Source organism: Carassius gibelio, chromosome A10 (genome assembly GCF_023724105.1).
Source record: "Carassius gibelio isolate Cgi1373 ecotype wild population from Czech Republic chromosome A10, carGib1.2-hapl.c, whole genome shotgun sequence".
Classification (NCBI taxonomy): Eukaryota; Metazoa; Chordata; class Actinopteri; order Cypriniformes; family Cyprinidae; genus Carassius; species Carassius gibelio.
This window is the reverse complement of record NC_068380.1, coordinates 8,480,014-8,494,584: the sequence shown is the minus strand read 5'-3', so window position 1 is coordinate 8,494,584 and position 14,571 is coordinate 8,480,014. Positions and strand designations below refer to the sequence as shown.

General features: G+C 39.0%; 1 protein-coding gene across 1 annotated transcript in view; it reads left to right on the top strand.

The window, feature by feature from the left end:
- Positions 1–14,571, top strand: part of LOC128021063 (relaxin receptor 2-like) — a 38,580-nt gene that overhangs the window by 8,446 nt on the left and 15,563 nt on the right. Inside the window, exons 3-8 of the mRNA XM_052607960.1 lie at positions 358–435; positions 1,103–1,208; positions 2,623–2,694; positions 10,826–10,897; positions 12,178–12,249; positions 12,956–13,027. Of these exons, the coding sequence (XP_052463920.1) occupies positions 358–435; positions 1,103–1,208; positions 2,623–2,694; positions 10,826–10,897; positions 12,178–12,249; positions 12,956–13,027 (472 nt within the window). The remainder of the gene's footprint in view (positions 1–357; positions 436–1,102; positions 1,209–2,622; positions 2,695–10,825; positions 10,898–12,177; positions 12,250–12,955; positions 13,028–14,571) is intronic.

Below are 14,571 nucleotides of genomic sequence, written 5' to 3'. Positions count from 1 at the left end.
GGGATGTGTTGGAACGGGAGCTTCGTGTCCTGAATGTGCATCCCACAAATCTCCATCAACTGCAAGATGCTATCCTATCATTATGGGCCAACATTTCTAAAGAATGCTTTCAGCACCTTGTTGAATCAAAGCCATGTAGAATTAAGGCAGTTCTGAAGGTGAAAGGGGGTCAAACACAGTATTAGTATGGTGTTCCTAATAATCCTTTAGGTGAGTGTACATTACATGTTTCACATGTTCAACTTTGACGGGAGAAAGTCTGACATCTCTCTTACACTGCAATTTATGTCTTCAAACTTTAAAATGTTTATATAGTTATGGTTTTCTAATGCAAAGGCTTGCTTTCACTTTCTGTAGGGGACAACAGCGGATGGGCGGATATCTTTGATCGAAACTTTAAGAAGGCAGAGCCACAAGACCTTCCTGACGACTGCTGTATGTTTCCCGGACTTGGTCCTATTTCCTTTGAAAAAGATAATAAATAGATTATAATAAGTGATCTTATCATGGGGCTCACTCAAAAATAGTCCAAAATACTAAAACTTAGTCCAAAATGCTGCTGCAATTTCCATGTGTGGGCCAGACTATAGATTTTCTTTTCTTTATTTGCCTCTCTCAGAGTTTATTTGATATTCAGTAATCTACTGGTCACTTTTGAAGTCAGAAATCCTATAGGCTGCATTTAACTGTAACACATCATAAATCTGCACTGGACTTCTAAACTTTTATGTATGTGGTTTATGAATATTAATTGGGTGAAGCTTGCCAAGTAATTGTCCTATAAACTGATTTGCTGAAATAAGCAGGCATGAACCTTAGAATTATGGCTAGCTGCCTCTGCGTTTTCTGACAGAATCGAATTCATATTCATATGTAATATGTAATATGTAATTCATATGTAATAATAGAAATGCTGCATTGACATTATTCCCGGCAGAACTTAACTATACTGGTAGTAGAAAAACCAAAGAAACAATAACAATGCAATACATCGCTTTTTTTTAAGCTTTATGTGCTACATGTAATAATAATGTTTTGCTACATTAATTGAATTTGTGTGTGTGTGTGTGTGTGTGTGTGTGTTTCTATTAATTTTGTATAGTTCTGCCGCAGTACCCAGAGAGCTGTCATTGCATTAAGACGGAGGTGGAATGTGTGAACGTGAACCTGCATGTCGTACCAGTCCTCTCTTCCAATGTGACTTGGTTGTGAGTACATAAGGCTGGGATCCATCTGCAGAGCTTTACTCCTCTGCTCCCACGAGATGTTATTCATCTGTAGCTGGAGAGGAGGAGTACAAATTTGACATCAGTGGCTACATTTACATGTACAATTTTTGGTTCAATTGGACCGAATTCATTCCGACTGATTGTAGTGTTTACATGAATGCTAAATAAATTGATCGGGCTGATGTGCGTGTTTATATATCACAAATTTGCATTTTTTTATTTTATTTATTCATTTTTTTTTTTTTTACATGCGCACACTGCACAAATATAGAGTTTCTTACTGTTTGCACATAATAACTACTCTTCTATTTGGTTCTTTATTTGTTTTTAACAGCAGAATTAATATTTATCCATTTATGGATAAATATAGGTATAACCGCTGTGCCGTGCTGCTAATATTTATCACGCAGAAAAAAAGCCCCTCTTCGCACCCAAAACGGGTTGCCTGTGGATGAGAATCCAAAACAAGGACTGGTGGGAGGTTGTCCTGCTCCACTTCACAGTTACTGAGTGAAAGGAGAGTTTTATAATGACAGGACACGCATTTATACAACACTTTTTATTCAAAAGGAAGAGCTGTTCGTTCCGCGCGTCATATGTCAATTGCGTTATTTCAGTGTTACTACACATGCGCAGTCCTTTCAGTTTCAGGGTTCAATCCGATCTAATGTTTACGCTCTCAATTGTATAAGAAAAGGAATAAACCACCCCCTTCAAACGGATCGAAATTGAATTCCAGTCGAGCCCAATCAAATCGATTAAGGTGTTTACATGAAGGCTTTTCAGTCCAATTGAGCTGTCAATCCAATTATAAATGGATTATTTGGTTGCATGTAAATGTAGCCAGTGAGACATTGAGCTTCATCGCTGAGCCATAAAGCTTAACAAAATTATATAGCTTCTTTAAACTGAACAGTTACCAAAAGAAAGAATATGTACAATTTATTCTTGAAAGGGCTTTATTCTTTGATTGCTTTGGTTATGTTTATTGTGCATATTTTTCTTCTCTTATGATAGTTTAGATTTTTTTTTGTGATCTGAACTTTTGGGATATTGAGAGATTTTGGGGATATTGGGGTATAAGATGTAGGCCTATTTAAAGATAATTTAGGATTTTGGGAATATTGGGATTTAGGATTCTGGAGGGGGATGTTTTTGGTAAAAAGTAGTCCATGAAACTGGATGGATTAAAAGGATGGATTGCAGTATCTAATGACTTATATTGGCCTGTTCCTCACATAAAGATATCATATGGCTTCTGCTAATGGAATGGAATATAAAAATTGTTGCACAATCACTGGCCAAGTGAAAGATGACAGGATTTTCCTTTTTTCAGATGAACTGAGTCTGCAATGCCGTGTTGTTTGTAATCGAAGCCTTTATAATTGTATAGATCTCTGAAGAACAATAGGATAAGGAATTTGGATGATTACATCTTCTCCAAGTACACCCAACTGCAGAGACTGTGAGTATTAGTTAAGTGTGGAAGTGCACCATTGTAAATAATGAAATCCGGCCATGGATGAAAAATACAAGTCAGATAATCAGAAACAAAATGATACTGAATTTTTTCAGTGTTTATTGTAGAAAGAATGGAAAAGAAAAGAAACAAGCATTCCTATTGAATTAAAATCATTTATACTATATATTTAAGACCATTTTATTGCTTGAGCCAATGTCTTTTGAGCCATTCAAAGGTTTTCCACTTGCTGTGTATCGCCAGTTCCTGCTGACGCCCTAAATTTATTGAGGCAGTGAAATTTCCATTATCTGAAGCGTAATATCTCAGCTCTGAGAACTTTAGGTTACATCTTGAACCCTGGCTCTCTGATGGAGATGAGTGCAATATCTCACCCATCTGCTGGCTATCATGCAACCCTTTATAATACTGTAAGACATTTTGGCCACTGGCCAGTGCAGCCACCTGTCTGCATAATCTACTGCTCAGACCTAGATCTTCATTCATAATTCAGTTTGTTCTAAATTTGAACAGATGAACAATACATTTATGCTGGCGAAGTTTAGGCTCTCTAAAGAGAAGTTTTACTTTCTTACACTTGTTTGCTTCTGAAATTTGAAGGATGTTAATAAATTAATATTTCTAGTGGAAAGAAGCCTTTTAAAAATTAGCGCTTTTATATATCATAATATTTGATTCATTTTATTTTATATCTGTGTGGTCAATTTTCTCATCAGACTTTTTTGTTGCCATAGATTAAAAAGAAAATATAGTTTGAATACCTTCAATATGCATCCAGTTTAAATTTGAATTGATTTATGGGTTGCCATGTCTTGTAAAGGCACTAACAAGTTTGCATAATTGATCTTCATGCATACTTTCTTTTCTAATGAATATCAATGGTGATTTAAACCGATTTAATTCTGCTGCATGGAGCTGATTGGCTGTAGTAAACGTGCACTGTTTACTTAATCTTTTATTTGAGGTCTTCATGATTTACCTTGTACACTCTAGTACACAAAGAGAATTATAGGTTACACTTTTTATTTTAAGGTGTCCTTGTTACAGTGTAATTATACATATAAATACTGATTAATATGAATTAACTACATATACATACTATATGGTTAGGATTAGGGTTTGGCTACGGGTTACTTGCATGTTTTTTTGGATAAACCATTGTTATTATAATAGTAAGTGCTTGTAGCAAGGGCACTTTAAAATAAAGTGTTACCAAACTATGCATTTGCTATACTGTGTAAGATATGAACTGTATGAGAAAAGCACCAATTGATGTATATGTTTTTGTACTGTGTTTTTGCTAGATTTGAATGATTATGGTGTAAGGAGATGTCTGTGTGTGCCTCAGTTGTGGGTTAGGGGTGTGATTAATTGTGTCCTATCAGAAATACAGAGACGAGACACCACCGGGAAAACAACACTTAGAACTGAGAACAGACTTTATATCCACCCTATCTAATAGCTGAAATGGGCCTGCACAGGGTGTCTACAGAATAGGGCTTCATGGATTGGCACGCAGATCCCATAGATCAGGGATATCAAGTGAGGGAAAATTGAGTGAGAATTGAGTACTGTCTCAGCCAGACAGTTTTGATCTATGTCAGGATGGAGGACACAGTTAATTTTGGCTCAGTCTATCAATTTAGAATCTTTTCCTTTTGTAGTATTGTGATAATTGTTTTTTTAATCCAAATGCAAATTTACTATTGGAGACAACTCATACTTGATACCCCGTCATAAAGCTGTCATGATTCTGCCCTCGTGTCCTTGATTTTTCCCTAGTCTTGAGGCAGGATCATGACAGACCCATGTTTTGTGTACAAGCACATGGCCTTGTCTTTGGGCCATGTGCTTGTGTTGTCTCGTTCCCTTGCCCCGTCCCCCTTGTTATCCTAGTCTTGTCGTGATTGTCCTATCTGTGTCACCTGTCGTGTCTTAATTGTTCCCCCTATTTAGATCTCCTAGTGTGCTCTGTCTTGCGTCGGTTCATTGTGATTGTTCAACTTATGTGTTCCTCATATGTGTTCCTACCAGTCAGCCTTGTGAAAGAGTATTCCCCTTCGAGATATTGTATCCTGTATAACCGTGAGTGTTATTTGTAGTTAGTGTTCTCCTGTTTTGAGTCTTTGTTTATCTTGTTTAATCAGTCCTATTTAGTATTTGTTGTATCTGCCCTAGTCCTGTTTTCCCCCTCGTGGGTTTATGTTTTCCCCTTTTGTATTAATAAATCCTGTGTGTAACCCGATCCCTGTCTGCACTTGAGTTCCTCCCTTGCAAACCCTGACAGAATGAACCGACCAAAAGGGAACTCAGCAGACAGGAGGCAATGCTGGATGTCATCAGCCAGCAAGCGGGATGGTTTTGAGGGCTCTCGCCTAGTGGTGTTCCGGGGGACCAGGGGAGGTCGCTCCGGAGCAAGCGGTCGAGAGGAGGAGCCACAGAGGTCCCCTCCACCTACCCACCTGCCAACGATTCCAGAGGGTCGTGTCCTGGCCGTGGCAACCCTGGGGGATCAGGCAAGTCCCCCCCAGAGCCCCGAGGCGCCTTCCACAGCCTGCAGTCTCCCCATGAAGCGAGGGAGACGATTGTCGTGGGAGTCAGCCTCGGAGGCGTCGGCGTCAGAGTCTGCCCTGCCCGAGACCGAACTTCCCCAACCCGTCTCTGTCCCAGCGGTGACCTCTGCACCGCGGCCTAGAAGGAAGAGGAGGAAGAAGGGGTCTCCCGGTCCTGCGACTCTGTCGCCTCCTGCAGCGGTGAGCGTGCCCGAGCCAGCAGCGGTGAGCGTGCCCGAGCCAGCAGCGGTGAGCGTGCCCGAGCCAGCAGCGGTGAGCGTGCCCGTGCCAGCAGCGGTGAGCGCTGGCGTGCCCGAGCCAGCAGCGGTGAGCGTGCCCGAGCCAGCAGCGGAGAGCGCTGGCGTGCCCGAGCCAGCAGCGGTGAGCGTGCCCGAGCCAGCAGCGGTGAGCGTGCCCGAGCCAGCAGCGGTGAGCGCTGGCGTGCCCGAGCCGGCAAAGAAGAGAGCTGTATGCAAGTCTGCAGTCGTGAGAGCGGAGGAGAGAGCCGCGGCCAACTCTGCAGCAAAGACTCTAGTGCAGTCTGTCTCATCTCGTAAGGAGATGCCAATTATCCTAGCTGCTAAAGCCTTTTCAGATTATTTGTCTAGTCTTGTCCGGATCCTAGAAGTCCCCGTCAGTCCTGTCTTGTCCCCAGACCCTGTCCCCAGAAATCCCGAGTGTCCTGCCGTTGTCTTCCCGTGTCCCGTAGATGTCGTCTCCCCGTGTCCCGTGAGTGTTGCCCCGTGTCCTGCTGATGTAGTCATGTGTCCTGTTGATGTGGCCCCGTGTCCCGTTAATGTTGCCCCGTGTCCCGTAGGTGTCCCGTGTCCTGTTGTCCCCCCGTGTCCAGTAGATGTTGTCCCCCCGTGTCCAGTAGATGTTGTCCCCCCGTGTCCAGTAGATGTTGTCCCCCCGTGTCCAGTAGATGTTGTCCCCCCGTGTCCAGTAGATGTTGTCCCCCCGTGTCCAGTAGATGTTGTCCCCCCGTGTCCAGTAGATGTTGCCCCCCTGTGTCCAGTAGATGTTGCCCCCCCGTGTCCAGTAGATGTCGTCCCCCCGTGTCCAGTAGATGTCGTCTCCCCGTGTCCAGCTGTCGTCTCCCCGCGTCCCGTAAGTCTTGCCCCGCGTCCCGTAAGTGTTGCCCCGCGTCCCTTGTCTGCTCCTGTCATGTCCCCTGTCAGTTGTCCCGAGACCCCTCCCCGCCCCTCACCACCCAGACCTGCCCGTACCCCCCATCGTCAGCCTTCGTCCTGTCCTCCTAAGATTCCTACCCCACCCACCCGCCCTGGTCTGTCCCCCATGAACTTTGTGGTCCCGCCCCCTCCCCTTCCCTGTTTGTTTTTTTTTATTTGTCACCCTAACCATGCCGTTGTGTACTCATGTTTGCCTTTGTTGTTATTTGTCATGTCTTGTTGGTTTGTGTCTGTGTCCCAGTCTGTCATGTCAGTCATGTCCCGTGTTTGATGTTCCCTTGAGGAGCGTCTGGAAGCCGCTCCTTAAGGGAGGGGTTCTGTCATGATTCTGCCCTCGTGTCCTTGATTTTTCCCTAGTCTTGAGGCAGGATCATGACAGACCCATGTTTTGTGTACAAGCACATGGCCTTGTCTTTGGGCCATGTGCTTGTGTTGTCTCGTTTCCTTGCCCCGCCCCCCTTGTTATCCTAGTCTTGTCGTGATTGTCCTATCTGTGTCACCTGTCGTGTCTTAATTGTTCCCCCTATTTAGATTTCCTAGTGTGCTCTGTCTTGCGTCGGTTCATTGTGATTGTTCAACTTATGTGTTCCTCATATGTGTTCCTACCAGTCAGCCTTGTGAAAGAGTATTCCCCTTCGAGATATTGTATCCTGTATAACCGTGAGTGTTATTTGTAGTTAGTGTTCTCCTGTTTTGAGTCTTTGTTTATCTTGTTTAATCAGTCCTATTTAGTATTTGTTGTATCTGCCCTAGTCCTGTTTTCCCCCTCGTGGGTTTTTGTTTTCCCCTTTTGTATTAATAAATCCTGTGTGTAACCCGATCCCTGTCTGCACTTGAGTTCCTCCCTTGCAAACCCTGACAAAAGCTCAGTTAATTTTATACATAGTTTTGAACGGTGATGAGAAAAACATGCTACGACACATGGTGATGAGGATAAAATACCCCTAAAGACACAGATTAATAAATTTTTAAGAAGACTATAAAAGGGAGAGTAAAGGTTGTTGGGACATCTGTGGAATGTTGAACCAGTAATGACAGATGTCCTCTGTGTTAAGTTTTTTACAGGAGTTTAGGCCTATAGATTTGAATATCAGTTTTTCTGGCTTTTAAATTTTAAGTTTTACATTTTGCTACTGTTAATTAATAGGGATATGTATAAATCCAAATTACTTGAAATATTAAAATCTCTTTTATGGTTTTATGATTCGATCACTATAACGAAGTTAAGAAGTTGTCAGAAACGCAAAGTTCTGTCATGAAACTCTAGATGGCGCAGGATGTAGATTCTAACTCGCTCTGATATAATCACAACATTATTTAATGGCACAGATGAATGGTTTATTTTCACATAAACAGCCAATGAGCTTGCATTCAGATACTTGGCTAGTGCTTGCTATAGCAGTTGCATCACACTTCAGAAACCCTCCACCTTCCCCAGCTCCACCTGTATAGATCTGCTACGGGGCAATATATGGGGTTATTTCATATATGTTGTTATATTTTCAGTAATAGCAGTATTTCCTACATGCTCACAGCAGCACGTCTGTGGGTTTATTAGCAGAAGCAAACACATTAACGTTGTTGTGTACATTACCATGCTAAAATCTCAAGAGAGTTGTCATGACAGATATGTGCAAATTCAAATTCTGTGCAAAAGGGATCTTCAGAGACCTATTGTCTCAACATATTTATGTAATTTTTTTTAATCTATTTTAAGACACTTTTTTTTGTTTGTTAATGTTATAATAAGCAGCAGAACTAATTCACCCAAAAATAAAATGTTGCTGAGAATTTACTCACCCTCAGGTCGTCCAAGGTGTGATGAGTTAATTAAAAATAATCCAGAAGTAAGCGAAATGACTACAGTCTATCAATTAATGTCTTGTGAAGTGAAAATCTGCATGTTTGTAATAAATTATCATTACAGCATTTTTAATTCTTAACTATTGTTTCTGGCTAATCCATGAGTCCTCCATCCATAATATTTCTTTCTTTAGTAAAAAAGTCATCTTGTCTGATTCAGGTGAGAATTATGCACAGATTAAGCATAGTTTGCAAGCAGAAACAGTCCAAAACAGTTCTAAACAAGTGTGTTTTGATGTAGGAGCTATTATGGATAGAAGGCTCGTATTTTGGCCCGAAGCAACTGTTTAAAGTTAAATCATCTTAATGATATGCATGTGATGCTTACAAATTTACAAAAATGACTGGATTATTGTGATGTTTTGAGTTTGGACTCTCATTTTGATGTCATGCATTGCTGAGCAAGTGATGTAATCTTACATTTCTCCAAATTTGTTCCAATGAAGAAACAAATTCATCTACATCGTGGATGGTCTGACGATGAGCAAATTTAAATTTTTGGGTGAGCTATTCCTTTAATATGTGTGAAAGTCATTTAATTAAACTGCTCTCAGGGTAATTTTTAATGGATAAATGAAGTAATGTTTTTTAGGTTCTCACAGCTGTCCCCAGGTAGTTCATAATGTTCCACTAACTATTAAAAACTCTAAAGTGTCCAAATAATTTAGTTTTAACATCATGAGGTCAGAGTAAGCTCATTCTTTCTCAGTGTGGAGCCCAGTTCTTCCTAGCATGCCCATGAATGCTTCAGTGAATCACTAAATTCCCTTTCACCTCTTTGGGAGTGAGTGGTGATGGCTGATAATGTTGCTGGTAAGAGCTTCAGAGCTCTGCTTTTCCCACTGGGTCAGTGTGTCCCTCACAGACTGGAGGAACTTCTGCTCTTCATCTCATTTTACTTGAATTGCACATTCATTTTAAGCTCTTCTGCACCCAAGAAAAAGTGCAAGATTAAATTATCTTCCTTCATCCAAATTGAAGTAATAAGGTTTGGATGAGAGGCAATTTACTGACTTTTATTCAGAATCTCAAAGGATTTACTGCCCATTTAAACCTATTTATATGCATTTAATTTACAATACATTCTGTATAAATAAAAAGGCAGTTCAGTCCTCTTCAGTGAACAAATCAATGCAGTCATCCTCCAGATGTCATGAGAATTTTATGGCAATGTTTGCTGTCACTGCAGTGCAGAGTTTTTTATTTATTTATTTATTTTAATGATGATGATTTATTTTTTGCCTTTATTAGGACAGGACATTATAGAGATATTAAAGCACATATTTATGGTACAAGTGAATCTCTGGCAGCAACTGCAATGGCATTAAATTTTAAGATTATGCATTTAATAATTTATTGACTGCTGTTCCATTTCCAAGTCTTTGTTGTGAACCATAATCTTATCCTTTGAATCCAAAGCCATTTTAGGGTTACAGGAAATATCTGTAAAGTTCATGGATAATGTCTTGACAGTAAATTACCACTACATTTTCAATTTTTCTACATAGTTTCAATTTTAGGCACAAGCTTATATCAACGTGTATCATAAATGAAATATTATTGTTGAACAATTGCATATAGGCAACATGCTGACATGCTAGGCTGACTTGCTGCTTGGCCATCAAGCTGATCAGTGGCTTCCTCTTTTTATGTGAATTAGAATTAGGGAAAATGGCAAATAAATTTAAAAGATAGCTGAATTTGTTGTTTGTACATAGCTAGTTGCTTTTTGCAAACCTGGAAACCAGCTAGTTTTTTTGCTTACTCCAGCCCAGGCAGACATAATTTACTTTCCAACCTCACAGGCACTAGCCGAGAGTTTAAATCTTGCTATTGCTAATATAAAACAGACAACAGGAGCATTCCTGGGGCATTTTTCAGGATTTGACAACATCTAGGGTGAAGGCCAAAACATCAGGGGCGTGTAGGAGGTCTGGGGATATCGTCCTCTGAGAGGTTAACATTTTATATACAAGATCACTCCGATCACCTCATTTTGTATTAATGAAGTGAATTAACTACATACTAACTACTTGTTCGTGTCTCTTTTCCTTTCCATTTTATTTCACATTATGATCTCTCCCTGCAAGTAAATAGGCAGATGTACAAGTAAACGTTACTTGCTTTCTGTTTCGCACATGTACGCGATTATTATTAGTAACATAACTCAATGTTTTAATGTTTTATGGCCTTATTTTCCTTGAATCGAATATATGACTGTATTTCAATCATTAAGAGCCTGATGAAAGGAAAACGTTGTCTGTGTGAGACTATATAATAGTCTAAGTACACCCACTGCTGCGAGATTGTTAATGAGGCTAATAAAGGCTAGTAAATGAGGCTTTGGTTACAATTTTCACAAAGTAACTTTAGATTTTAAAGCTGAATATCTAGCCATTTCTGGTGTCAGGTTTCCAAAAGGAGCATCCAGACCAATACTGATTAATAGAATCCATTATTATCCAATATTATCAACACTTAGTTGTATTTGACTTTCTTTTTGAACAGGTTTCTTCAGAACAACATAATTCAGGTGGTCTCAAGCCGTGCCTTCAGCGGACTATTCAATCTAGAAAAACTGTGGGTACCTCTTTTTTTTTTCCTTATCTTTCACTTCAGATCACCTTTTCAAAAAAGATTCCAAATATTCTTTCTGTTCTGGTGTTATTGGCAGTCAATGCAATTTCTTGAACTTAACGTGAAGCAAGGGAGAGAGTGTGTGTTCATAAGAGAGGTGTTAGGACGTCGCCAAACTGGAGATGAGAAATGAAAGTCCCAGATAGAATATTGAACAATGTGCCACCCAAGATTGTGGCAAGTGTTCAATGATGCTTCCTCTGATATTGTTTTAGGTGTGGAGCACAATGGCATCTTTGGGCTGTAGATCTTTGTGCCCCCTGGGGCAAAGTAGGCACAGACTATTTTTTTGTCAATTGTTCCAGAAGTGAGGAAGGACAAACTTGATCCCGAGAAGATGATGATGTACAGTACAGACCAAAGGTTTGGACACACCTTCTCATTCAAAGAGTTTTCTTTATTTTCATGACTATTCACACTGAAGGCATCAAAACTATGAATTAACACATGTGGAATTATATACATAACAAAAAAGTGTGAAACAACTGAAAATATGTCATATTCTAGGTTCTTCAAAGTAGACACCTTTTGCTTTGATTACTGCTTTGCACACTCTTGGCATTCTCTCGATGAGCTTCAAGAGGTAGTCACCTGAAATGGTCTTCCAACAGTCTTGAAGGAGTTCCCCGAGAGATGCTTAGCACTTGTTGGCCCTTTTGCCTTCAGTCTGCGGTCCAGCTCACCCCTAAACCATCTCGATTGGATTCAGGTCCGGTGACTGTGGAGGCCAGGTCATCTGGAGCAGCACCCCATCACTCTCCTTCTTGGTCAAATAGCCCTTGATGCCTTCCTTCAGTGTGAATCTACAATTTTCATAGTCATGAAAATAAAGAAAACTCTTTGAATGAGAAGGTGTGTCCAAACTTTTGGTCTGTACTGTATATCATTAGGGAAAGTCAGCTCTAGATGATTAATAACTTCTTAAACAGTTTTGTAGGAATTAGAAACGTAACTTTTCCTTTCTATTCCAATCAGTTTTTACTTCATTTTAAAAGCATCTCAGAAGAAGTACAGTGCATGAGTCAGAAATGAGTTGCTGTGCTCTTATTCATTTGGATTCCTAATAGGGCAATTTGTTATTTTTATGTCTATATGATTTATGTGTATAAATCAATCATTTGGATATTAGAATGCTTAACCTTGACAGGGGAGTTAGTTATTTATTTTATTTATTTATTTTTATCAGTTTCTATGTCTAAAATTAAATGCTTTCTTTTGTGCAGGTTTCTCAGCCAAAACCACATAACATACTTAGGACCGGGTGTATTGCGAGATCTACACAAGTTAGACTGGCTGTGAGTATTTAATTGCAACTCATTTAATGAATTAGAAAAGGGCAAAACGGCTGCTGCTTGCTCTTCTGCATCCAATATCAATCACAAAATAAATACACGTAGAGAGTTGGAAACCATCAGTTAGCCACTCTTTGATGTTTTATACCTAAAAGAAAGTGTCATGAAGTTTTTAACATTTATTATATATAAAAAGTATTGACTACAACCCAGTAACAGACATATTTAGTGTATTTTTGTCATATGTTTTTTTTGTTTTACTTCATAATTTTTTATATATTTTAACATTTTCTGTTTCAAGTGTTTGTTTTGTTCGCTTTTCATTTTTTAATCATCTATTTTCTTGAACTTCATCCTATAGTTTGGGGGTACACAATATCTCATCTCATATTTAGGAGTATTTGTTTGTTTGTTGTCTCCCTTGATAAATAGATGCTTAATTAAGTTCAGTACAATCACACAGAAAATATGTGGTCTGTGGAATAGCTCTGAGTTAGTAGAATTTGGCTCTGGAAAGTGCTTAAAATAGAAAGTGGTTTTGCAGAAAGAAAAAGAGAGAATAACTTGGGTGGCTTTTCGGTTGCCAATCCCAGACGCAGGTTGGGAAGACTAATGCAGTACTTGAACAAGCACAGTCACTGACAGAAGATTTGCCAGCAAGATATTTTGTAAAAAACATTTCAGTTATTGTATTATTTCTTTCCCTCAGAGTATTAGACCACAACCCTCTTAAAACCATTACCCGTGATACATTCATCGGTCTGAGGTCACTGACATTTCTGTAAGTATCTTGTGGTTTTAAAATATTTCATGTTGATTCTTTACTGTGGCATTTTGTTTAATCAGTTATCTCTTTGATGAAAATATCAAGCTTTGTTTTATGTTTAATCAAGCTTGTTCCTGTTTCTGATTCAGTTGTCTGCCATGAAGTTGATATTTATTTCAAGGATGTTGCTTCATGAGTTTAAATTTGGTCTTTTAATTTAACTACTTTTTCCTGTTACTATGCACTAAATCAAGGCAATGGCACAATTCCCACAATGATTTGAGATGTTGAAGACATATCTGAGTTTAGCAGTACTTTTGCGTTCACTTGTTGATTACAAGTATCATCAAGAGAATGTCAACAGAAATGCACCTCACCGTTCAAGTAACAACAAAAGTAATCTACGGGTTCACTAACCCTGAAACTCATCCAATTTTGTTTCTGCAACAAGACTCGAAACCATCTCGGAGACAACTTTTTGTTCTTTTCAACGGAACACAGAACTGTCTGTACCCACAAGAAAGCTAACAGACATTTTACACTTTTAGATTTGACAATGTGGGTTGCCTGAAGGCCATTGTGTAGTCGTTTGTACAAGTAGTAAGAAATTCATGATTATAGTCCCTCTTCAGAATGTCTTTAATTTCCCTGGAAATGTCCTCTGGCTTCCAGTTCCACTGCTGAGCCAGAAATGTCTAGAGTACAAAAGTGTCAATCACAAATAGTTTTTTGTTTTGTTTTTTCAATTTTTTTCCTCTTCTCACTCAGTTTTCATTTATATTTTATTCTTTTTTCTATAAGATAAGATTTAATCTTATGTTTCGTAACCATTTTCAGTAGATTTACTTAAAATATTAGCTTTAGCAAATAAAATTAATTCTGTTTATTATATCTATTTGCTTATTTCTTTTATTATTATTATGTTTTTATTTTTTATTATTTCTTTTAAGCTTCTCAAACTAGAAAAGGCACTTATTTAGATCATACAAGAATCTGCTGGTTTTCAGACTGATTGTGTTTTTCGCTGGGTGGTAACTGAAATATTACAATTATTTCAAAGTAAATCTGAAACATTTAAACAGTATTTTTCCCACACAGTATTTCTAAAGAAAAATCTGCAGCATGCAAATTACACAGACCTTGTGGCCCATGTTTGAGCTGTTACATGATTTGCATAATTTATTTAGTGAACCAGAATCTTTACAAACTCAGACACTGTGTGTGTTTTTTTGTTTGTCCATCACAGCTTTATGAATAAACATATGACACGATTTCATATTTGCCACTTTTGGCTTGCAAAGTATAATTGAATCACTGAATCATGTTACATGAATGTTTCATTTTCGTTCCTCCACCTTAATAAAAAATCTGGGGTCTCTAAGGGATGGCTAACTAATAACAGAGAAACCTAAGTGCCCCTATTATGGATTTTTAAATTCATTCATTGTGTAACACAGCTCTAAGTGAATGAAAACATGCTGCAAAGTTTTAAATCTCAAATGAATCATTGAGCGATTCGTGTGGGAGTCGTTAAGCAAGTAAGCTAAAAATAATGTTTA